The 26,850-nt window shown below is 40.5% G+C and overlaps 2 protein-coding genes and 1 pseudogene across 2 annotated transcripts; 1 reads left to right on the top strand and 2 right to left on the bottom strand.

Annotated features, from left to right (window-relative positions):
• Positions 1-21,044, bottom strand: part of LOC145907422 (unconventional myosin-X-like) — a 37,266-nt pseudogene extending 16,222 nt beyond the window's left edge.
• On the top strand, positions 3,019-9,374 carry LOC145906386 (ryncolin-4-like). The gene is made up of 7 exons (XM_082993800.1): positions 3,019-3,280; positions 3,571-3,624; positions 4,329-4,441; positions 4,711-4,807; positions 6,314-6,413; positions 8,009-8,146; positions 8,414-9,374. Exons 1-7 carry the CDS (start codon positions 3,019-3,021, stop codon positions 8,601-8,603), a joined length of 954 nt encoding a protein of 317 aa, XP_082849926.1. The 3' UTR covers positions 8,604-9,374.
• Positions 21,045-22,669: 1,625 nt separating the features above from the next.
• On the bottom strand, positions 22,670-26,452 carry LOC145907421 (uncharacterized). The gene has a single exon (XM_082994835.1). It carries the CDS (start codon positions 26,450-26,452, stop codon positions 22,670-22,672), a length of 3,783 nt encoding a protein of 1,260 aa, XP_082850961.1.
• Between the last annotated feature and the right edge of the window lie 398 nt (positions 26,453-26,850).

Raw genomic sequence — 26,850 nt, 5'->3', positions numbered from 1 at the left:
ATGTAAGAGTTTGTTTGAAATCAGAGGATTAGGAAAAGAAACACGCATAAGATCTTTAACATTAGCGATCCGTCATCCGCCTGGTTTTGTTAAAGTGAGAAAAGAAATTCACCTGAAAACCAGGAGCAAGATACGAAAATATTTGTGTGTAATATTTCATTTGAATATGTACATGTTGTAACGTGATTTTACATTACATGTCAACGGTTGCATTAATGGACTTAAGGTTGCATGGCCAGTTGTCATTTTGGCGTCTCACTCCACTGGGTTGGGTAATTGGTATTTTTAGATCGTCTTGGCAAACGGGTTTCATTTCAAAATTTAGCGATAGCAACAGCTGACCATTCATGTGATTTGTGTCTTTTTTTGGCTTTTGTGTGATATGGTTTAACAGCTGTTTTGCGTCATATTAATCTCAAGTGACTTGGTCGCTTTGAGACTTTAAGTTTTCCCATGTGACTGTCCTTCATCGTCTTTCAGTAACCGACCTTTCTTTGTAACTTTCCGTGTGCGTTTAGCTGAGGACCGAGGCAGGGCAGCGCTGCTGTACTGTGCTCATCTCAGTTCATCGGTTTTGTGATTTGGTTCTGTTCAATTTTGTCTGTGCGTTTGGGCGTAAATTCACTCAGTTTGGCGTTGGTATAATTGCGCATGTTAATTTCGTGTCCAAAATTGTTCATTTTAAATGAATATTGTTGGAATGTTTGCATCAAGTTTCAATTAAAGTCAGGTTAGGAAAACACAACAATTAGAACTCACGTGCGATCTTATGTCAAATTCGTTAATCAAATAGGATTTCCCATCGATCATAAATAATATTGTTAAGTACCGGATTGAGGCTCATAATTGGCATATAGGTCGCAACACATGTAAAACTTGTATATTTAAGGGGCTTTTGCCACCGTCCAAGTCATCCAACATATTTATTTCATCTCAATTCAGTGTCAACCATTAGTATTCAGATAGAACAGCTTAAATTGCACTGAGTTTAACTGCGTCTTGTTCCATAACCAACCCAAACGCACCGATTAAAGGGAGCGAGAATTCAAAGCCAGAATAAATGCAGGTTTTACGAACTCTTGCAAACGAGCGCACGCACTTAGGTATTTGAACCGACTTCCTTTGCATGGATGTATTTTGATACGCCGTGTTTTGGTATCAGTATAATTTGCGATGGTTAACTCGCCTGCAAAACTCGTTTACAAGGATATGTGTTTCCTTTGTTATCAAAAAACAACTTTAATCATAAACAAATATTCTCAACACTTTCTGTGCGGCTGACTTGTATCTACATCAAAAGATCCTTAGCCCACAATGTTAATTGACGTAGAAGTACGTCAAATTTTTTTGAAAGACCAAGCGGTCGGTCCACGTGATGAATGCGTGATCCCCGCGTGTCTAGGTCGGCGCATTGCGATCACTGAAGCATTACGTGACTTGTGGCAGGTGCCTTTTTACAATGGGTGACGTAAGAAACCAAGGAAAAGTGACTTCTGTATCGCAACAATTGACAAATCAGTTTGTCCTAACAAAGTTTTGTGGTGTATTTGGCAACGATGTACATAACAACAGCATTCTTTTCATTGCGTTCGTTTACTGATGTTGTTGAGACCTCAGTAGACGGGATAATGCAGTTATGCGCAATTAACAATCAACAAACTCACGCACTGAGCACTTCCTTGCATAATTGCTGGCCGCACTGAAAGTTTTACATTAAGTAACGTAACATTGGTCAACAGTTTAAGGTTGGATTATGCGCGACTTTCCTTTAAACTCCACATTTACCATTTGCATTATTTTCATATTTGTTTCATCTACGCAGCATAAATGTGTATTGATTTTCGCCAGCAGGTCTCAGTGAATCTTCTATATTTTCAATGTAGTTGTTAATTAGGTAATTTTGGTGCAATTTAACGTTGGCTTTTACTTTGTTAATTTCCATGTGATGACTGAGCAAATATTTACAGATTTTCAAAGTCTAGCTTCAAAGTCCACATTCATCATTTACATTGTATGTGCAAAAAAAAGCCATAATATTGGAGAGCAGATCCGTTTGGCCATAGTGCGCTCCACAGTGGTTCGTCTCTGTTGTTCGGTACCTAGTATAGGGCACCCAACAGATCGACGTTGACCGAAAGGTACCACAAAGTGGAAATCTGTGTGACCGCTAGTCTACCAGCTAGCACAGTGCCACTCAACAACTGCACTGATGAGACCTTACAGGTCGAAATAGTGCGTGTACATGGTAATGTAAGGCTCTTCTGGCAAAAAGAAAAACTTGTTTGGACGACGTTTCAGTCGTTATTCAACTGACCTTCATCAGGACAAGTAAAGTAAGCGCCAACACGGTGATAAACAGAAACGCGTGAAAAAGGTACAAAGGGGGAAAGAAGCGAAAAAACGCAACATGTGGCAGAAACAGCACACACAGTCAATTTTGAAGGTACAATAATTCTGGACCGGGAAAAGGACAGGTACAAGAGAATGTTTATTGAGTCTGTGGATAAAATGCACATAAATCTGCACTGAATGATAAGAGGGAAACCTTCTTTCCACCCGTTTATCGTAATTTGATAAACGGTCTGCGCGACACGCACTCTGTGCTGATGGTCCTGCGTACCTCAGGGAACTGTGCTTTAGACCCCGGCACCGTTCCTTGTTGGCGCCCATTTTCAATTCTTTGTGCTCCCCTCCCCGTTTTTCACGCGTTTCTATTTATCGCTGTGTTGGCGTTTACTTCACTTGTCCTGATGAAGGTCAGTTGAATAACGACTGAAACGTCGTCCTAACAAGTTTTCGTTTTGCCAGAAGAGCCTTACATTACCAAGTTTGTTTCATCTACGCAGCATAAATGTGTATTGATTTTCGCCAGCAGGTCTCAGTGAATCTTCCATATTTTCAGTGTAGTTGTTAATTAGGTAATTTTGGTGCAAATTTAATGTTGGCGTTTACTTTGTTAATTTCCATGTGATGACTGAGCAACTATTTACAGATTTTCAAAGTCTAGCTTGTTTGACAATGTTGAAATTTATTTTGTTTGGAGTTTTGTTGGTCGGCCATCTTGTCATAACTCACCAACAACAACAAGTATGCAGAGTTGTTTCCATTTGTGACGGACAAGAACAAGGATCAGAGATAGAACATTCCGGCTTGAAAGGTGCCAGAGGAGAGACTGGAAGACCAGGAAAGATGGGACCACGTGGACCTCGAGGTCACCGAGGTGAAAAGGGAGACCAAGGACCTGTGGCTGGCAAAGAAGATTTGATGAGACTTGTTACAGGTATAAGATTCTTCTCTAAACACTTTTCGACAAAATTTATTATTGGATAGGAAACTTTAACAAACCAAGCAGTACAGATAGATATTTGATACAAACACAACAGTACAACAAATCCCCTACACGTTGAACTCTCATAAAATCATATTAAAGTAAATTCATCGAAGATTTTATTCACAGAGTTGTCGAACAAAGTGGATCAATTGCAGAGTGAGCAGAACCACACATCTAACAGTTAAGTTCATGCACTTAACATGCAATGTCAACTCACACATCGAACATTATATTCACAGAGTTGTCGAACAGAGTGGATCAACTGCAAGGTCAACTGAGTAACGCTTCCAACAGTTGAGTTTAGTTTTATTTAAATTGATTTCTCACGTTTGTGTCAAGTTAACAAATTCTAGAATCTATACCCGTCAGGAGTCCTTTCTGCCCCTAGTGGTGTGGTTATCGGCGTACTTGCCAATCACCTAATAATTATACTCGTGACAAGTTTAAAACTTGTATACAACCTGTATTGAATACTGGTAACACTTTTCGACCTCGAATAAACCTCGGTCACTCACAAATTCACGCAACACACAGAAACCAAGTTACTCATAGCCACCAACGGCGCTAGGGAGCAGTAAATTATGATTATGTGCAACAACAAGACATAAATGTTTTCCAAAATTCAAAACCCATACATGGGATTGAATCGCAATGCGAAAAGTAAAACATTCATGTGGCACAGAATATATTGGGACAAAGTATATCTCGAATCATCGTACTTAATCATTAGTCAGAAGTTTCAGCAGATAACCGCACAATGGGGATAATCCTACATTAAGCATTTCACTTCTGGTTAGCCGCCACTAATTTATTACATTTATCAAAATTTTTAAAACATTTTTAGCAAAATCATCGTAAATTTGTTGACTCCACATGTGTCGGCATGTCAACGTAAAGCAGGAAACAGATAACAACAACCTCCTTATATTAAAACCTCAACCCATTTCATGCGTCCGTTGATTGAAACCAACCAAAATTCATCACAGTATTTCTGTAGGACTGGAAAATCTTCACGAATTTGTGCATCCCGAATCTTGCAAAACTTCCCCATTTCAAGGTCGCCAAAGTCTCAGATCTGGAGAAGAAGTTTACTGTGAAGATGGCTGGCAGGTATTCATACTGTGGTTAATATCACTAACACAGGGGTGGGCAATCCCTGGCACCAGCGCTTAGTTGGGTAAGCGAGGTGATTATGCACGCCATGTAATTTACGATTTCACGCTACAATACTTAACAATACGCCCGAGATTGTGTTGTTTGTAAAGGTCAGGAAATTACACACGAAAGTGAAAAGTCATATATTGACATGGAGGTCATCTAACTTTTTTAGACCAATTCGCCGAAAATCAGTGTCAAGCGTTTTACTTGATAAATACCAGGTGTTCCAGCGTCGTTATGATGGATCTGTTAGTTTCGATAGAGATTGGGTGGATTACAAGAACGGGTTTGGGGATCTATCAACAGAATTTTGGATGGGTTTGTATTCCAATAAAGCAATCCTTAACTAAGTACAAATGTTGCAAAACTTTGAATATTAGTTTGTTTTAGTTTAAAATGTACCGCTCTTCTGGCATAAAATATACGTGCTGTATTTTTACGACGTTTCGTCTGCCATGCGGCGAGACTTCATCAGGTATTGATGCCGCAATTTCAAAGTAAACTACACTAAAACATTCAGGACCACAAAAAGAAGAAAGGACACGTTGACACCGCTTGTCAAATCACGTGACAGAGGCAAAACACGAAACACTGCGGGAGGCGCAATAGTTACAACAAATTGTTATAAACTGCAGGAAAGTAAACACATTGTTCTTTGTCGTTGACGCATCCGATGTTTTTGTGAATGTGAAGCGACTCAAGAATGCTAAAATAATCTCTCCTTTTGTTGGGCAATAGTCCGCACCATGTGAAAAACTCACTCGAGTTTGCAGTCGAGGTACGGAGCTTACGAGTGGAGCAACATGACAGCATGGTATCCTTTGATGTGGTGTCATTGTTCACCAATGTACCGGTATCCCTATCAATCACCACTGTTATGGCACGCTCAAAATATACTGGCAATAACCCGTAAGGATGAAACGCCCACTAGCGGAGCAGTTGTTATTCCCTTCAACCCTGGCCTTAACGAAACATTGCGAAGATTGATGTCGGATTAGGCATTAAAATCTATACTAAGCCCCATACAACGCTTGGCAATGTAATTTCACGACCCATTGCTACGGAGGCTTCCGAGCCAAAGGGAATGGTCTATTTAATACCATGCAAATATTGCGCTGGTATTTACATTGGCGAAACCGGAAGGGCCTTTAAGACGCGACTGAAAGAGCATCGCCGTGATGTCGCATCGAAAGATGCCAGCAAGACTGCGTTGGCCAAGCATGCAGTGACATTGCGACACGAAGTTGCCTTCGATAAAACCCTTTCTGGAAAAGGAGTTGGACCACACCAAGCGGCTCTTTCTTGAGTCGTTTCACGTTCACAAAAACAGTGGATGCGTCAACGACAAAGAACACTGTGTTTACTTTCCGGCAGTTTATAACAATTTGTTGTAACTGTTGCGCCTCCCGCAGTGTTTCGTGTTTTGCCTCTGTCACGTGATCTGACAAGCGGTGCCAACCTGTCTTTTTTTTGTGTGCCCCTGAATGTTTTAGTGCAGTTTACTTTGAAATTGCGATATCAATACCTGATGAAGTCTCGCTGAATGGCAGACGAAACGTCGTAAAATACAGCACGTATATTTTATGCCAGAAGAGCGGTACATTTTAAATTGCAATATGTCTGTGGCAGCAACAGGAGTTCCAGGTTTGTTTTACTGAACACATTGTTATAACTTGTACACACCCAGTTTATATACAGGGGAACTAAACAACACGTTTCAAGCAAACTACGTAAGAATACTAGAGTCAATATAACAGTATCAGTTAATCCAATTTAAATTCCAGTGTTTTCAGCAATATTATTACAACCAACAAATTTTATCAGGTTTGGAGAAACTGCATCAAATCACCAATGCGTCCACTAGATGTCGCCTTCGTGTTGACCTTCAGGATTTTTCCGGAGGTCAAGGTTTTGCCGAGTATAGGTAAGACTATGACGTATTTAACGTTTTCAATTTAATGCCTTTGTTCCAACGATAATTTACCCGATGCTATCATGTCGTCATAACTAACAAAATCTAAAAAGACATTAGGGAAATACCCCCCTTATTACGTCAGATTCACAAAATTCGTGTTTTAAGTTTGAAGCAACACAGAATATTCTTGCTGTGTTTCAATGCATTTACTCGGTTCGGAATAATTATGAAAACAAAAAGTTTAGATACCGCACACACATAGGGTTGGTAATCAACTCGTAACGACCCCACATCACCGCTCTTGAGGTTTGCGCGATCGCTTGGTCGCGGATTGCCGGGACCGAGCTCAGTGGGGCTCGGATTGGGTCGAACGCCACCTTTTTGCGCTTAGAGAATGTGGCTGCAGAAAATTTTCTTTTCCTTGATTTCAAATCTTCTGAAGCGTAGGCATCTGGAAGTCAGTTCAAGCAAAATTAACCACGGCCAAACTCTTTGACAATTGATGGCAACAATCCAGTGAATATTAGTGCTGTGTCCCACATCGATATATGGGATCAAATGGTTATTATTTTCTCCATCTAACACACATGCATAATCCAGTGTTTGAAATTTCGATTTTCTGCCCAACATCCTCGGCTCCCAATGTTTTGAATGAGGCAACAAATATCCCGTAATCGCGACGTGTAAGACGCTGGCGCAACTTGATTGTCAGTGTATAAGTTGTATAGTGTAAACACTCTGTGTTCTCTTTGCCCACCCCTGGGTTAGCTGCTGGTCGTTGCGTGGTTGATTGGATATTGTTGGGTCTCTATGCAAGAAAATGGGTGCATTGGCCTGCAGAGTTAATTCCTTAGGCCAGTGGTTCTTACCCGTGGGAAATTTTAGGGTTGTAGGTGGATAATCAGTCGGTAACGAAATACACAAAAGTAGTCGGAAAAGAAATATGATGATCTGTATTCACTGTGTGTTGTACACTTATTGGTAATTGGTAATGCCATGCGGTAGAAAAAGTTAAAAAAGTTTAACAGATATAACGAAAATACAATAATCAAATTCTTAGTTAAAAAATGTAAATACCAGTGGGAAATAAGGATTCCGTTTACACTGGAAGTGGGAAATGAGATAAAAAAGGTTAAGAACCACTCAAAAAAGGTTAAGGAAAATCTGTTGCCCAGACGAGTTTATGCGGTCGTTGTTGCCCAAGTCCTTGTGGTAATATCTTGAGTGCCAAGTACTGACCTTTGCCAAAACGTTGCATCTTGACTGGAAAGTTAGAATTATCCGCTTTGTTTTTCAGCTACAATAAAGCCTCCTTGTAATCCTCCAGTCGTTTGTGAACTTAAAGTTGAAAAATAACTGGGTTTCCTTCTCAAAACTTCTAATCCCACTCTGTGTTTATTGCTTAGTTGACAAATAATTATTCCACACAACACAACACAATGTATGACACATGTCGTTTATTACGTCATAAAGGGTTTTATGTTTAACAATCATTTCCATGAGCAACAAACCAATGTAAGCGGATTGATTTAAAACAACAAATTATCCGTTGTTATTTAAATTACTTTGCATTAAATTAAACATTATGACATTGTTGTTTTCAGTACTTTCAGCATTGGCGATGAAGGAAGTTCTTACACAATTACTATATCCGGATATTCGGGGAATATATCAGATTCCATGACTGGGACCCGCAATCTAAACGGGATGAGATTTTCAACACGCAGCAGAGACAATGATGAGTGAGTAATAATGATACAACGTGTCTGATTATATTTCTGTTTTACTAACGAAGTAAATCGAGTTGTTTTAAAAAAGATGAAATGCATTTCCTCAAATAGTTGATTTTCGTTGACAAAGTTAACCGCCCACCCTAAATCAACAATTGTAAAAATCAATTGCTCTGAAACAGGGGGTTGCGTTAAAGTTTTAGTTAAACGCAAGTTTTAACTGAGTTTAAATAAGTTGTAACACAGAGTTGTTGACAACCGACTTAATTATTATTGCAGGTGGGGAGAAAATTGTGCTGTGCATCATGGTGGAGCTTGGTGGCATCGTTGGTGTTCAGATGCCTACCTCAATGGTCTGTGGTCGAGAACTTCTACTGGTGTCATTTATTACAACACTATGAGTTGGTATCATTGGAAAAACTCATTGGGCGGAATAATGAGTTCTAAGATGAAAGTGAAATGCGAATAAATGTTGGGGAGGTTTAAAGTGACGAAAATTAACATTGCGTCGTTGGTTACCATGGCAACGTTGTGTTGATTGACAATTATTGACAGACATTGTAAATAATTTCACCAGCTTTGATAAAGGCTTTAAATCGTAAATAACAGGAAAGCAATTATACCGAACCGAATTTATTCCACAAATCCTTACAATTTTTGTGTTAAAAGCGAACTTCACCTTTCTGCATGTTTGTTATTATCATGGTATTTGTAGGGCGTTACTTAAAACGTCTACACAAATAATAACACTGACGTATATCTGACTCCTGATAAAAAAGCTGCTATCAAACCCAAAGTCAATCGATCAGTTTAATACATAATAAACAAGTGCACGAGGATTAACAATAACACGTTACAAACCACGCGTACAAAAAGTCTTTGTCCTATATGTCCTTTGTCCTCTGTCCCTTCGTATCTTTTTTACGCAAAAGACATGTGGCCTACATAGAAAATGCATACCGGGTTATTTGAGTTCGGATTACCACGTGACTCATTTGAAAAGGCGGCTTGTTGCTGGAAGTGTCAACGAACGAATAGCACGTTCGCCGTAAATGAGTTAAACTTGGTTTACAGCGTGATTATTATCCGACGTTAATAAAAAAACGGTTGATGCCAGAAAAACACAACGTAATAATTGCAATTATGACGTCGACACTACTTATTATTACATTTTGTGTGTTTCGGATGCCACTTCTTCCATAGAATTATGTCAACGTGTCAATTACATATTGACAACATATTCCGTTTTATCATTCCTTGTATATCATGTCGTTGTTGTAATATCGCATGCAACCGTTTCCATGCTTTATGTTGATAATCCATGTAAATATAAACATTGATCCATCAGATTCGACAGTTGATTTCTGATTCGAGGATGTCAGTAAATTTGATTCAGTTCAGTTCGACTTTCTCTGATAAACCCCAAAAATGCATTCACGCCAATTCACCGCAAATATTTACAGAAATGCGCGATAATCGCGGCGCCATTTCACCGACTTATAGGAAAGGTTTTATGTGAGGGTAAATTGTGTAACAAGGTTTCTTGTCAACACACAGGTCCTCATTGTAGCCCAAATGATGATGTCACGGCCGTGGGCCTTCGAGTGGCGTCTGTCACGTGTTTTATTTGTGTTGTTGTTTTTGTCTGTTCAGTTACCTTCCTACCTCTGCACACACATTGCTGCAACTCATTCTTACTTGACACTGATGATGAACACAGTGGTGTTTGAAACGTTTGCTTCGGCATGAGTAGCATACTAGCTTTGACTTTCCTTTACAAATCATTTTCTTGTCACCTCCCAAGGTTAGACCTTATACACTCTTGTGTAATAAACAAACTTACCACAGCAGTTTGTGGAGGACACAGACGCGTCTGACGCGTCTGCCGGTTGCATTCCATGGCAGAATGTAAATGGCATGGAGAGAGTGAAGTTTTGTAGAATTGATTCCTGAACTCGAAATAAATTACTCGATAAATAGAATTTCCAGCCACCAAAAACCAAGGGTCATGACGTCAGTTTCAGGCCATGTTAAAAACCAGAATTTTCCGACAAGATCTCAAAATACGAATTTCTTTTCGATCCCAATTCAGGGTTTGTTTCTTTTTCAAAACCGAGCGACAGTGAAACAATATCAGTAATTTGGAACGTAACAATAAGCAATTGTGACATCACAGGCCTCAACTGGCTTGCCGCAGACATACAAGGAACTGTGTTTATAAAACAACCAAATCGAACATGCAATAAATTGATGCAAATGTACAATAAATAATATTAGACAGATAACATTGTTAAAAGATAGGCAGTCTAAGGATAAAAGGGTTGACAACAATAGGTACGAAAGTGGTTGGAATATTTCATGTTACGTGGTGACGTCGTCGTATTGATGACGTTATTTAGACGGCAAAATTAAGCAGAAACACATGTTTTGGGTGTGGTTCATGATTGCGGCGAAATAATTATGAAATAATATTGAAATTACAAATCACAAGTTAAAATGCCATGAGTGGGACTGACAACTTTATCACTGGTTGTGATTTCTATGGTTATGGAATTTGGTTTCCCGAAAACAAAATAGACAGAAAAGATCACCAAGTGCTTCAGGACAAGAAAGAATATGACTAGCGAAAAAAACATGTGAAAGTGGCAAAACAAATGAAAATCGTAACTGCAAGGTTTAAACACTGGAGCGGAGTATTGAGAGTGGGTGTAAGCGTGTATGCCGAAACTATAAGATACATGATCCTGTAAATAAACCTTATTGGGACGTGAAAGACCTTGAACATCTCGCGAGCTCGTTCGGGTCCAACGACACCCTGGTTAACTCTGTGGATCCTCTCAACCGACGAAAGTTTTTGCTGAGTAATGTCACAAAAACATGCATCGGCGAAGGTAATACTGTGTGGTAATGTGGAAGCCATTGATATAGATCGCTGTGGTCCATATGGTGATCCTGTGGAAAACCCCCTGATTTTAACATTTAAGTTTGTGGCTAGAACGACAAATACTAAAGTTTCGTTAAAATCTGAACGCAATAAAATTGCTCGGTGTCAACTTTCAATGCTTTCGGCGGAAGAGGGCGGTGATGTAAGCTCGCATGAGTTTCACAATCTCATTAACTTGTTCTGCGGTGAAGGAAATGTCCCCTCTTGACTCGGTCTGAAGTCTGAAAACATTCGCAGATCCCGCTCCGAAAGACTGGATCCTGAGAGGAAGACACAATAACATGTTCAACTCAAGGAATGTAGCTGCAAAATCTTGTTTAATTGTTTGGAACAGTGGTTCTGAGACTTTTCAAACGTCAGAGCCGAGTTCGAAACCGGCCGCAGCAAACCCGAAACCCTATTTAAAAACTTTTTTTGTAAGTGGGCATTTGACCGAATCAAACATTTGGGCCGTAGTTTACCAACAATTTTGTTTTCTGACGCCAAATAAACTGCAGGGAAATATGGACTCCACGTTACCCCACTACTATGGTTATGGTAAGTTTATGTTTCGTAAAATAAACTGCATTATATTCATAAGACCGATAAGCAGAAACGTTGAGAGCCAATAACTCCAACAAGTTTCGTGTCTTCTCGCGTTGAAAACGAACCATTGTGTTCAATCAAACTTACTTTTCATATGAGAAATGATCCAGGGACTGTGAGTGACCTCGTTTGAACACAGTTGCTCCCTGCGCCGATATCGCCAGAGTGAGAAGGGTTTGACCGAACTGCGCGTCATGATTTTCAACTTTAAACAAGTAGGATCCGTATCCGGGCCACCGACGTGCAAGGTTAACATATTCAGCCTGAAACAAATTGTTGAGATAAAATGAATTAGACGGAATGAAGAGAACGCGAAATATGCTGAACATAAAATTATGCGAATAATATTTAAACATCAAGCACCCAAATACAATGCCAATAAATATCAACCACGGGCAGAGATGCACCGACATCCAATAACACAAAACTCCAGTCTTATTGTTTAGTGAGATTATTGTGATACTGACCACGGCGTCTTCTTGCGGCATTCCTCTCAATCTCCTCCATCTATCCAGGCCGTTTGATTTGACATCCTGCAGTTCCTCCAGGAAGAGAGTCCTCTTCATCTCACCGCTCTCACCTTCCTCCTTCACCTTCTTCATCCCTCTCTTCCGGAACGTGTTGAAAAGACTCGACCCCTGTAAGAATTAAAATCTGACGAAACTCTTCGTTGACAAAAACGATTTGTTCAATTTTAACGTTTCGGCCTCTATTCGCTTCGTCCACAAATCAAAATCCTTTGTTATTTTACTAACTATCAATATACGAGCTGATTTAAAGAATGACGATTAGTTGTGGAATACGATTCATGCGCGGTTGATGCCAACGTCCAAATATAACTCAATTTTCTTTTGAACAAAAACGACTTGAACGCGTGTGAACAATAAATATGCGGAATAAAATGGCACAGGCACCGATAAAACCACAGTTTATCGAGTCAGGCCCCCATGGGAACGGATAACTAGCATGGGATGAAAGGATGTGTTCGAAGAGGGGGAGATCTACGTGGCGAGTTTGAAATTTTACGTAATTTATGAGAACGTCTTAATTACCGAAAAAATCAAATTGAGACCGAATAAAAACCTTTACTCACAGAACGTTTCTTGGCTGGCATTGAGTTTGCATTTAATTCATTCGAGAAAGAATCGGTTCGTTTGAAGTAGAAGTCTTCGTTTTCGTTTGTGATCTCGTAAGCGGCCATCAACTTGTTGATTGGATAATATTTGCCGATGTCAGCACTGGAAAAAGAAATCCATGTTTTATATTCGCAAAAGAAGTCTTGAAAATCCATTGGCATTTTTATATTTTTATGCTTTTTGTTGGTTAAACGGAACGAAGCAATGAAGATAAAGTTTCGTCTCCACTTAAATAAACTTACTCAATATTGATTTGATGGTAATTTCCTTCAGCGAATTGCAACCTTAAAGCTGCGATATCTTTCAATACGTCATCAGATAGAGGGTAAAGTCCCTGTATCACTTGTTCGTGGACCTGCAACATTAGGGAAGTTCTGAGTTAATGTTTTTAAGAAAGCTAGAGGTTGTATGAAATTTATTTTCTGCATTGGAAACTCCTGCGTTTAGAAAATACAAAATACAAAAATGAGTAAATATTTATTTTAAGTCAAGCACTCAAGGTCAGTGTTTCCCGAAATTTTTTCGCCAAAGTTATTTGAGTTGAGAAAGAACCCAGACGATTTAAGGTGTCCAGTAGCTCATGTTTGGTTCAATCGCTCTGTCAACATCGCCCTTGTGTTCGAATAATGCGAACGTGTTCTTATTCCCTTCCACGTTCATTCCATGCTGGAGTTTCTGGACAACCTGAACACCAAAGTTGGACGTAAACTGTCTAAAGTAACTCATCTAATTTAAAGTAAAAACATTTTGTAACTAAAACAACGAAACGCTTCTGAACACATAAAAATGCAGAACATAATTTAATAACAAATATTGAAAAAGAAGCATGTTTGCCACCAACCAACAAAACCAGATCATCAGAAGAAAATACAATTCAAAATTATACAAGAAATACTTCCGAGTGTTCGACATTACAATTTGCAGCAATGCTCTACTTGCCTTTCCAGCAGTGGTGAAAGAGTTAATGTAGATTTCGCATGTTGCGCCACCATAGCAGTTAATCACAGTGACCAGGTCCCTCATCTCCAGCACAGCACAAATCTCAGCAATGGAAGGAACCATCTCACGTCGACGTGACGTCTGCTGACTCAGCGCATTTTCACCGAACTCGGCATAAGCTCCACCAAGAGTACCAGGAAATCGCTCTTGTACCCTGATAACGGATGTTAATAAACAAACGGTGAAAAGGGATCCCTGAATAATCATTACTGTACATATTCCCAGGCATCTTATGGCACATTTGTGTGCAGTCAACAGCGCGAGGTAAGATAACCCGATCCGCTGTAATGCAAAACTACTGCTCAGTAGCAAGTGCTTCTCAGTGGCGCACGCCCCACCAGTTTGGCCCGGCAAAATCGTCGGTGGACGTTAAGGTTTAAGACATTTGTTGACTTATCTCTCATTAAACGAGCATTTTGTTTCAAATTTACTGGGAATACAAAGCATTGAGGCAAGCAATAAATTCTGGTTTACCAACAAAAGAGGGATTAGAGATGTTTTAGAATTAGCGCTCAGATCAGATATTCACAAAATTTTCGTCTGCGAAACCTAAAACGATTGTTTAACTTAACCAAGAACCCCCAAATTTAGTAAACCATTTGTGTTAAGGGTTCCGCGAACTCTACATTGGATAACCAAGTTATTTACACACTTTGGTGACGTCATACCTCTTCAGATGCAGCTTCAGGTAAGACAGCACGGGACGTGATGGGTGGTACGCGCAACACATACAAGCTATGAGATGCCAGTAATGCGGACATGACGTCACATGAAGCTGGTCACACATTTGCTCGTCTGTGGTGAGTTGGAGGGTGTAGATGGCGGTTTGTTTGATTAATTGGAGATAAAGCTCGTCCTGGAATAGCTTGGAGCCGTGGCACACTCGCATGATCGCCTGGAACGAACAGATAGATGGTTTGTTGGCTGGACGGTGTCGCAATGCTTTTTGATTGTCTGTTTTGAATGCTGATTGACGTCAAGTAAAACGTTGACATAAATTGTGATATGAAAACATCGTTCCCCACTCATTGCAAAGGAAGATCCACAATTACCTGACAAACGTCATAACATGTGCAAATATATAGGGGAGGAAACTCAATTACAGGCGGGAATTCGAGAAATATCAAAAAGCAAAATTTAAAAACGATTTTTTCAGTTTTTTTACCTGGAGTGATTTCGCTTCCTCCTCAATGTTCTGAAAAGTCCGTTCTTCCATTTGAAGGAGGACGTTAAAAATCCTCACAGCCTCGTCCCTTAACGTGTAGTGGTCGTCACGAGAGGGCACCTGTGAGCAAACAACGGTTGATTATGATTTCTATGCCTTTTTTTTCTAAGTAGCGAAACCAATACTTTCATATTTTTTTTTGAATAATCAACTTGGTTCATTAGCAACACAACAATGTGAGCAATGTTACGTCACAGATAGTTCGGGTAAGATGATGTTGACGTCATCGTGGTTTTATGACAACCACGTGGATACTTGCAGCACTATTAAGTTTGCGTTAGCATTGGATTCTGGGACGGATAGTTGTAATAATTGCTGGGTCACCTGTTCGTATGGAAGGGATAGCAAAGGGGATCTTAAAGGTTCGCTTGATTGCCTGAAGATTGGGTTCCTTTTGTAGATTAAGTCGATCTCCTTTTCATTGTCATCTGAACGCTGTTGCAACATACACAAATTTTTAGTCATATTTTCATACACTATGGTCAACATGCTAAATATAAGTGAAATAATGAAAGCTTTGGGCAGAGTCGTTTTGTTAACAACATTGTAATAATATTTCCTGATGTGTTTTTTAAGCAGGTAATTTCAATGCAATAAGCTTTTCGCCTGGCTACCTAAGTGGCAAGATAGTCACCAGACACATTACCGACATATTAGATCGAAGCAGTTGCCCTGAAAGCAGATTACTCCAAGCAATAAGTTCAGTTTCAATTCTACACTTCTGTACCTTGATCTTGTCCATTAGGATCTTTGTTTTGGTGATAATCAGAGGTTGTCCATCTATCATAGCCTGGATCTCACTGCTCCAGATGTTCGCGTCTTCCTCTACTTCCGTGCTGAGTCGGAGGGTGTGCTTCCTCCCGTATACCACAATCTCCCACAAACCTGTCTGCGTCTGTAGTGAAATAGAGGTGGCGTAACTTCTAGTATAGAAAGTGTGGATCGAAACTACAGCTGCCGGTCAATGTTCAGTAATATTACACAAAAAATCACATGCTTAAAGGAATCAACGTATATTTCCCTTGTGTTATACCAGACTGATCCTGTTTAAACAAGTGCTTTTTGTGTAGGTAACATACATATTATTAAACTTTATTACATTCGTTTTATGATTTTAAGTGTTACGTGTTTTACATGGTAAGACGGAATCGTCCAACTATACAGGATCTCACAGCGAGGTTCGATTTAACAAGTGTTCATCTCTAGTAAACACACGAAAGCCCACTTTTATTCCTACATACACCAGGGACTTACAAAGACGTTCTCGTCCGGTGAGGTGACAACACAGAGACTGTTGAGTCCCATCGACCCGATCTTCTGGGCATCGCGGTTGCTGTTCTTGAAATATTCGATCGCGTTTGGTTTCAGAACGAACCACCGACGTTGGTGACTCACTTTCTGCTTCTCGTAAGATGTTTTAAGCAACCAACCTTGCTGTATGAAAGAATCCTCGCCAGCCTTTAAGTTTATTAACAATATTTGAGATTGTGGGCGAGCCTGAAGAGTTCTCTTACCACAAAGAAAAAATACGACATTGTATGTATTGAGTATTGAGTTAAGTGTTACTGACTTTTATTTTCTTGACAAAACTTATTGTGTAATTTTTCTAAAAATTCACTTTGTCGTTTTGATTTGTGACAAATTGTGAAGCAATCATTTAAAAACCTGAAGTCAAATGGGATTTGGTTTCTGTCTGTTTAACACGTACCGAGTCGCCTGAACTTGCTGTGTTCTTGCTCTCATTGAGTAAAGTGATCCAGTGATGCATTTCCTCCCCCGAATCACTCGCGAAAGTGTAAACACGTTGCGATGTCGTCACAGTGAACGTGTTCGACTTTCCTGCAGTCACAAACCACTTAATATTATTCACATCTGGTCGCCACGATGCCACGATAGGAGTAATTGGTTCTAATGTAGCATCCATAATGTATCCGATTCCTGAGATTAAAATCAGTGCCAGAACTCCCAAAACCTATTTATATTGTAACGTTCCTTCCCTCAAGAGAAATTGACAACTTGCTCAAATACACGAGAGTCACCTGACACAGATGTTGCGGTTGCCTGGGTAACGGTTTGACCGTCGACCGTCATCAGAGCGTTCTTCGGGTTCGCGAACTCGCTTTCCATGTTTGCTATCTCTTTCTCCGTGCTCGATACAATCTTCATCAACATGCTGCGGAAAAAAAGTTCCACTCAATAACATTTCACAGTATTTTCAGTGAAAGTCCACACTGCATCCAAAGACTTTTTCCCAAACGTTGGCGATTCTGGTTTAAACTCACCTGTACCATTCCCCCGCCTCCTCGCTCGATTCCGCCGAAAGGTGGTGCACTTTTGATGACGTCATAATGATGTCAATGCCATTCTCTTTCTCTGTGACGTCAGTTACGTCGGAGATTTGACTGAGGTCGATCGTCCCCCGACACTTGGCGTTCTCTTCGTCGTTATCGTAAAACTTCAACTCCTGGTTGCGCAGCGCGAACCATCTGGATTTGGTTATTTGTTATTGTACCATGTTTAGTGTTTTGTTGTTGTACCTTGTTTAGTGTTTTGTTGTTGTACCTTGTTTAGTGTTTTGTTGTTGTACCTTGTTTAGTGTTTTGTTATTGTACCTTGTTTAGTGTTTTGTTGTTGTACCTTGTTTAGTGTTTTGTTGTTGTACCTCGTTTAGTGTTTTGTTGTTGTACCTTGTTTAGTGTTCAAGCTTCGTGTAACTTACAACTGCTACGTAGAACTAACAACGGAAATATAATATGAAATACATCGCCGACCACCAACCTTTTCTGCCAATTCTTCCTTGGGAGAGTTCCTCTCAGAGTTCCTTTGCCACTGTCAGCTTTCTTAAACAGCCAGCCGCACTTTAAACTATCCTGTTTGCTTCTGAAGATCATGAAAGTGCTGTTACTCAGGACGCACCACCGTCTCTTCCACTGGCTCATGAGGCCACCCTATAACAGGTTGTAAGGTTGTGCAATGATGTGTTTTCAAATATCAACCAATATTCACAGTGGCAGAGGTTGGTGTGACGCTTGCTAGTTTGTTGCTTAAATGTTGTTGGCCAACTTACGTGGAGTTGAATTTTATTTCCATAACAAACTGAGCCATTTAGTTGTTGCACTGATCAATGTGATACGTAACAAGCGAACTGATCAATATCAACAACTGTATTACTATTACATCCTTAAAACGTCACGAAATTTCAGTGCGCCATGAGAACATATTGGACGAATGCGAGTTGTGAAGACTGGGAACCACGAAGGTGGAAATCTCAGTCCAACATATTATTCCGTCTAACCTTCACGTCGAGGTAGGAATGAAAGTATACGTTGGGACTCCACTTCTCTGCGACCTCCATACCGCCACTAGTGGATGTTCCATCGTCACTCATGTCGTCATCAAAAGACGAATCAGTGTAATAACTCTCTGTAGTGGGTAAATACCCATGAATAATGTTTCATTATCAACAAGTTTGATTGAAAACACCAGCAATAGTTCAACCCCATGCATCATTTCAACACAAAAACATTGATGACGTCACGACAAATCACATGATGTCGTCATTACTTTGCTAAAGAAGTAATAGCACCCCGTGTCAAAACTGCGAAATTTTAAAACAAAGCGTTTAAACACTTACCGTCGTCCATATCAGACGTTTTAATGTCTTCCGCTTCGTAATTCTCCTCGTCATCTGGAACAATTCCATCCTGTGTGTTCTGTGGGTCGGGGAAATATTTGTTTACTAACTTTTTCCATGTAAGGTTGAAATTAACCTTTTACACTTGTTGTTAGTTGAGAAACGATAAAGATTAACTTTAAATAATCAAGAATCAAACCCTCGGGGTAATATTCCTCACCCACGTTCGTTACAAATTTATCGGTTGCTTCAGGTTGATCCTGATTAAAAATTATTAGAGTCAGCAAAACAAACAAAAATTCTTTTTTTGTAAAAATACCAGATTAGTTTTTTGCCAACTTAGATTGTTCTTAAATACCTTCCAGTATTCTAAATCATATTATGACATCACAACACTTATTCTCACCACTTCCAGCGCAAGACTCTCCCTGGCCTCGCTTCGTCGATGCATCTGCGCGATCTCAAGTTCAAGTTGGAAGATCTTCTCCATCTCCTCCCGTTCCGCATCATCAAGCTCCTCCTCTCCACCTGATGAGAGCATCCTCTTGTTCACGGTTGAGTAAGCACTGTCTACGTCAGCGGAATCTATGACGGCGTCGAGTGACGCAAGAGCCGATTCCTGCCCAAAGAGATAGGCGAGTTGTTTTTTTACAATAGAAATATGATTTGAATCTCTTGCTGGCGGAAACCAAGAAACAATTAAATTAAAAGTTCCAAGTGTTAGAAAGTAACCAACCCAAAAAGCAAGTATTTTGTTTAAAAGATCAAGATTTGTTTCACAAAAACGTATACGTAGCACACACAAGCACCCACGTGTTCGCCATTGATTTGCGGGGGCTGTACATTTTTTCACAAGGTGGGGGCGGTGGGGGTGAAGGAAGACCCTCAGCGTCCTCCTCCAATCCGTTCTCCGTCGCTTCCCTGGCCATTTCAGCCTCTCTCGCCATCTGGAAAGGGGAAATTTTACCAGATAATCAGAGAGTGGCCAAGTATTGTGGGAATGATTACCACACAGAAAATATTGCACTTTTCGTGTTACTTGTACAAACATGTCAACCAATTGCTAAAATAAATCTTTTCAGTATATTTCGACTGCAAAATTAATATTTTTGAGATTTAAAGCAATTTGGTGTCTGGGTTTCTTCAAACAATCAACACAGGAAAGGTAACTTTTCCTTCTATGCAAGGAAACCACAAAATTTTAAGGTTTTTTTTACCACCTCTCGTTCCTGTTTCTCTCTTCGCCTTTTTTCTTCTTCCTCCCTCGCGAGTCTCTCCTGTTCCAAGCGCGCCTACAGAAACCATTTTCTTGCCTTAGTTTATTCAAAAAACCTAATTTTTGAGAACAATTCGCCCAACTTTTGAAACCTCAACAAACTTAATGGAAACACGAAGTCAAACATTAAATATTAGTCAAACAATTTCTGTGGAAATTCATAAAAGTGGAGGAAACCGTTCTGTTCCAGGATTCTTACACAATCTTATTGTGACCTTTAAATTTATAAAGCTGGCGGGTAAAAGGAAAGTAAGGGACGGACAAACCTGCTCCTCCCTCTGTTTCCTCTCCCTTTCCATTTGTTCCTTAAGAGCCTTGAGTTGTCTGTGTTTTTCAAGCAGGATCTAAACAATGGGAAAGGTGTAAACATGAAGGTTGCCATGGAAATCGTATCAGCAAATGCACTCAACGACTTTTTACACAAAGTGATAGTGCTTTGGGTGTATTTAGTATTTTAAGTACAAAATCGTAAACTCCAAGCATCAATCACTGAAAAGAGGTCTCGCAAATGTTTGGCATGTGACAACTAATATGACACACATGGGTTGTGTAATCCTGTATTAAACTACCAACAATTTATGCATTGAAACCATCCAAAAACAGCAACATTCTACCTTAAACATCTTCCGGGCTGCCCGCCCTCTCGTGTATTTCTGGAAGACGATCGTCGCCTCCGCCCTTTTTCTCTCCCTCTCTCGTTTTTCTGCGAGAAGAAGTTTGAATAATTTTCTTGCTTTTCTTCCTCTCTCGAATTTCTGCATTGTGATGATCGCCTTGTGAACTCGTTTGAACTTCCTCCGCGCAACAAACCCCTGAATAATGGCGGGAAAACAAGAAACACACATGTTGTGTAGTAGATTTGTATAAAATACAGTCATTGTTCACATTAAATAACAAAAAAATGTAAATACAATACTTTGCTTTATAGAGATGGAAGTTCAATGCTGTTTCAAATCAGCAGTTGAGTTATGGCTCTGATCTTACTTACATCATTTTCACGAAGTAGTATTGTCCCACTGTTTGTCCAAATATATTTGAAGACTTGTCTTTTTTTGTGCTGCAAGCAAGTGTTGAATAATTTTCGGTTTTGTCTTGTCAAACTTTCTGTCATGAAAACATTTTGCAGGCTGGAAGTTGTTTCTTTGGAGTTGGGGAAATGCAGATTTGATTTTTTGAAAAATATTTAATTCCTGATTTTCCTTGAGAAAACTTTCATTTCTCGGTGGGGATTATTTTGATGAGATTATTTTGATGAGCTGTTGTTTTCTGTTTCTTTTACAAACAAATATTTTTAGACAAAATTTTCCTATTCCAACCTTATTGAAATAGACCTGGGGACACTGTGGATGGTTTTGACTTGTAGGGGTCTCATAAGTGCAGTTGGTGACTGTGGCCCAGGGCTAGCTCGCAAACTAGCCAGGAACAGATATTTTTCAACATAAGTCAGTTGGGTACCCGTAACTGGGCATCAAACAATAGAGACGTACCACTGTGGAGCGCATTATGCCCAAACAACTGCTTGGTATCCAACAGTATCAAATCATATGGTTTGTTATGGCTCATATGCATTTTTCTTTAGAATCAATTTTGTTTTAAGCGAATTTGTTTTTACTTCATGTATGGAGTTTAGGTCGGCATAAACTCAACGTGATAATAAACAGTTCAAATTAAAAACCTGCATTTTGCGGCTGTTCAGCAATTCATCATATCACGTTTATAAACAGCGCCGGTTCTCATGTTTAGAAATGTTCACAACAGATTTTTGTGCTGGAACCTGTATGAGACAAACAATAAAAGTTAAACATAAATTATATAAAAAAGAACAAAATGTTACATAAAAGATTTAATGTAGCAGTTCAAATCTGGAGCTAAACAAGAATTTAACTCGACCACAAAAAGTGGAAAAACTCACTAAAAATCCGATGAAATGGTGACAATACAGATGTCCATGTGAGTATTGTGGATGTCAACTGATTGAACTTAGTTTGCATGAAAACATTTTGTTGCCACTTTTACAAACAACCTCATCCACATCAATTGTTAAAAGTTCAGGGTTCTCCAATTCTATTCTGTTCCAATTTGATGAAAGTTTTGAAATTAATTTGGATTCTTCTGTGAATTGGTTGAGATGCCAAGCAACACTCATGTGATAGGATGGGTTTGTGTAGTAAGGCTTGCAATGAAAATCCATGAATGCTTTATCCACGATCTGAACGACTTTATTCAGTTGTTGAACTGCAGGTTGCCCTGAAATCTGGAATTGTTTGGAAACAATAACAAACAATCTGATACCAAATCAAGACAAGAAATGCTGTCAAAAAGTTTCACCCTTACTGTAGGATACAGATCCTTAATTGCCGTGTACTTTTTTATATGCGTGCAATTCTCAACCTTTTATTCCAATTTGCAGTTTCACAGCAAACAGATAAATAAAACTAGAATAAACACGTTTTAAAACTAAATGCCTACACGGCTCCACCTTATTCAAATAGAATCCAACTGATCACAGCCAAGAAGGCATTAAAATAACGTACAAATAACTAGATTGCAATGGATACACTAACTCAACATTACAAGCACGCGCACAACCCAAACACAAAATAAGTTTCCGCGCATGAGTGCACCCACAGAAATCATACTCAGTTCTGTCCGTTACATTCCGACCCCTAAATAATAACCACATAATTATTTATCAATAAAACGGCAGAACAAACACTAAACAACACCACACACAAGTCATGCTGCCTCCAGGAGACAAATCTTACGTACATCGCGTTTGAATACAGCACGCGCAGTACGAACACACACTCTGCGAACAGATCCTTCCTTGTCGGGGAAGACCTCTTCAATCATTCCTTTTGGCCAATCACCGCGTGGTGTCTGGTTATTAGCAATTAAAACTAAATCTCCAACAGCAAGGTTTCGCGAAGGATGCATCCACTTCTGACGCACCTGGAGCAAAGGCATATATTCGCGCATCCAGTGCTCCCAAAACCGATCAGCCAACATCTGCGCCATGCGCCAGGATCGACGATAACCATCTGCCTTGCAAAAAACTCCAGGAGAGAGGGAAGGATGAAGCGAATTGATCAACAACCCATTTGGTGTGAGAGCCTTTAAATCCTTGGCATCGTCACTAACTGATGTTAGCGGACGATTGTTCAGTATACGTTCTACCTCACTTATTAAGGTCGTTAACGTATCATCGGTCAAAGAAGTGCTCCCAAGCAAAGCGCACAGAATCCGTCGAACTGACCGGATGATTCTCTCCCATATTCCTCCCTGATGACTGGCCGCTGGTGGGTTAAAATGCCAATTCGTCCCAACTTGCAGCAAACTTGAATGGACATGATGTTGATTCCATTGACTGATTCTTTCCCGAAGCTCCTGCTCTGCGCCGACAAAATTTGTTCCATTGTCGCTAAACATATCAGTCGGGACACCACGGCGACAAGTGAAACGACGGAATGCGTTAATAAACGCTGAGGTATCCAGTAACGGAGACACTTCCAAATGCACTGCCCTTGTGCATAAACACGTAAAAACACAAACGTAGCGTTTAACTTGACTTCTTCCAAGCTTCACAAAGAGAGGCCCCATATAATCTACACCAGTACTTGAAAACGGAGGTTTTCCAATTGTAACTCGCTCCAGAGGCACCTGCCCCAATATCTGCGTCCCGGGTTTAGCGCTCCTTAATTTGCACAAAAGGCATTTCCGCAAAACACTTCTCACCGCGGAATGTCCTTTAATTATCCAGTACTTGAGTCTTAGAGAAGCAAGAACATGTAGCACCCCACAATGTCCTTCTCTAATGTGGCAGTCCATGACTAGCAATTCGGTGACATGGTGCCGATACGGCATGATGATTTGATGCATACGTTCTTGGTCCAAATTCGCTCGTTGCAGTCGTCCTCCAACATACAGTACATCCTTAACGCGACACGGGTTGAGAGGACACAAATTAGATTTGTAATTGGGTGTAGTAGTATGGTGCAAAGCTTCTGCAAAACTCTCATAGTTCAACAAACATCTTACATCCTCCGGAAATGACTTTCGTTGCACAAGTCGAACAATGCTCAGTGTCGCATTTGTTATCTCGTGGGTTGTAAGTCCCTCAACTTCAAATGTTGGTCTTCTATCCTCTCGGCGAGAGAATTTCCAAATTATCCACCGTTTAAAACGCAGCAACCACGCGACCGCCCTCTGTAGCCTTTTGAAACACGAATAGCGAAGCAGCAAAAGATGCAGCACATCGGGAGACACAATCGTGACATACACACGCCGCTGCCTCTTTATCTCCAAATCGTCCTGGAATAAACCAATTTCCAAATTCGGCCGACTTGGCCAAAATTTCGCCTCCTTCTGCAAGAACTCCGGTCCTTCAAACCACGTCCGTACATTACTGTATTCCTTCGGCATTACACCATGCGAAGCAATATCCGCCGGGTTATCCTTGGTACCAACGTGATGCCACTGTGAAGGCTTCGACAACTCATGAATCACAGCAAGACGGTTGGCGACAAATGTCTGAAATCTTGTTGAAGTGTTGTGGATATAGTGCAACACAGTCAACGAATCTGTCCAAAACATCACGTTGTCGATGACGTAATCCAACTCGCGCACCACCATAGCACCGAGCTTCGCCGTAATAACAGCGGCTACCAACTCAAGCCGCGGAACGGTAACGGGCTTTAAGGGAGTGACTCGGCTTTTGCCGCAAACTAATGAAATACTGACATGACCAACCGAGTCAACAAATCGAAGGTAGCACACTGCACCATATCCTAAATTACTAGCATCCCCAAAGCAATGTAATTGTACAGAAGTAAACCCTAAAGGTGGCCTTAAACAACGAGGAATGTGCAGGTGCTCCAACAGAGGCAATTGTCTAAGCCACTCTTCCCAGTGCACTAATGCATCTGAAGAAAGGGGGTCATCCCATCCTAAACTTAAGTTACAAAGACCCTGCAGAAGGCACCGCATGGGCAGAAGAAAAGGCTGAATGAAACCTAAGGGGTCGTACACTTGACTCATCATTGACAAAACCCCTCTACGGGTATATGGCTTGGGTGATATGTTTACTCTAAACCCAAAAGAATCCTTAACTATGTCCCATCGGACACCCAGTGTACGACCAACTAACTGGTGTTCAAAGTCTAAATCAAGGAAGGAAATATTGTGGTTTGAGCCAGGAAGTGAGTCAAGAACCTCTGAAGAATTGCTTACAAATTTAGTCAAATGAAAGCCCCCCATATCCAATATTGTGGTAACGTCCCCTACCAAAGTAATTGCTTGCTTCGTAGAAGCGACTGACACCAGCCAATCATCCACATAAAAATTGTTTGAAACACTCTTTGCAGCATCTTCACCAACAAGATGGCTGTTATCCGACACGGTCTTTTTCAATGCAAAACTTGCACAGCTGGGAGAACTTGTTGCTCCAAACAGGTGGACCATCATTTGATAATCAACTGGTGGCTTTGTGAAATCACCTGCAGGCCACCAAAGAAACCGCAAAGAGTCACAATCCACAGGCAGGACACTAACCTGATGAAACATGGCTTTAATATCCGCTATAATTGCCACAGGGTCTTGGCGAAAGCGTAAAAGCACACCAACAAGAGAGTTGGTCAAATCAGGGCCGTGAAACAGATTGTCATTAAGAGATGTTCCTTTGAACGTTGCTGCACAGTCAAATACAATGCGAAACTTCTTCCCAGTGGCATGATGAGGAATATACCACGTTTTATCAGTACGCTTCAGACATTCATCCGGAATCCGACGAGCAAATCCGTTTTCAATGTAATCGGCAATCTTCTTCTTATATTGCTCACAAAGCTTCTCGTCATTCTGTAAGCGACGCATAAGGTTCTTTAGTCTCCTCTCTGCCATATTTCTATTGTACGGCAGCTTTAGGTTATCAGACTTCCAGGGCAGGCTCATTTGGTAATGTCCATCCACCAAAGTGGCCGTGCTTTCCATCACAGCAAGAGCCCGCTTGTCCTCCAATGAGTATGTGGGCTTATGACCTCCCTGATCCATGAAGTCTCGTCCAAATATTTCATCAAGTTGACCACACTGATCACAGCTAGTCTGTACAAAATTTACTGATGCTTGAGTCTTTCCCCTGTTGCGTTCTGTACCAAACAGACACCATCCAAGTGGTGTGTGTAATGCATCAGGTTCTCCATGACCTCCACGGATAATCTCTGTATATTCATGAACTTCAGGCAGATCAGCTGCCAGCAATAAATCAACCCCACCATCTCGAACCACGGGTAAGTCTAAATGGCTAATATGTGGGTATCTTAAACTGTCTTCGCCAACAGGAATGCTCCCAGCCAAGCTGGGTAATTTCGGAACAACCCTAACATCAGTTAGGTCATAGACTACATCAGCGTGTTGTCCCACACCATGAACAGAAAGAGTCACACAATAACTATCAATCTTATGCGTCCCCGCTATAGTTTCAATAGACAAAGGATTCAACCTGCCACTAAGCCCAAGCTTATCCATTAGACGAGAACAGCACAGGGTCGTATTCGCACCATTATCCAAAAATGCATATGTAAGTACACATTTATCCGATGTCACAGTACGTACCTTGACGGGCACAACTTTCAATCGCACATTAAATGATCGAGCAGTAGACGTTGAAGCAACAACACCGACCCCATTTACCGTATCTGGGTCAATGGCGGCACTTGAGCTTCGCCCCTTACGTGACTGTCCCAATGCATTGTTAATCTTGCTCCAATGTAGCAGTGTATGATGCGACTTGCTACAACCTTTTACTTGGCATGTCTCCTCAGATGGACATGCATCAATGTAGTGTCCAGCCCCAAGGCACTTAAAGCACAGTCTGCAACGACGGGCCAACTGGTATTTCTCCTTGAGGGACCGTCCTATAAATG

Source organism: Ascidia mentula, chromosome 6 (assembly GCF_947561715.1).
Source record: "Ascidia mentula chromosome 6, kaAscMent1.1, whole genome shotgun sequence".
NCBI lineage: Eukaryota > Metazoa > Chordata > Ascidiacea > Phlebobranchia > Ascidiidae > Ascidia > Ascidia mentula.
Note: the sequence above shows the minus strand (reverse complement) of the source record. Positions and strands in the feature narration are given on the sequence as shown.

What these genes read in the sequence shown, in the direction of transcription:
- LOC145907421 (XM_082994835.1), bottom strand. Translation starts at nt 26,452, where the DNA reads ATGGATAAGCTTGGGCTTAGTGGCAGGTTGAATCCTTTGTCTATTGAA.
- LOC145906386 (XM_082993800.1), top strand. Translation starts at nt 3,019, where the DNA reads ATGTTGAAATTTATTTTGTTTGGAGTTTTGTTGGTCGGCCATCTTGTC. An exon ending in TTTGATGAGACTTGTTACAG is followed by an intron (nt 3,281 to 3,570) that starts GTATAAGATTCT and finishes TTATATTCACAG; the next exon opens with AGTTGTCGAACAGAGTGGAT. An exon ending in ACTGAGTAACGCTTCCAACA is followed by an intron (nt 3,625 to 4,328) that starts GTTGAGTTTAGT and finishes GTATTTCTGTAG; the next exon opens with GACTGGAAAATCTTCACGAA.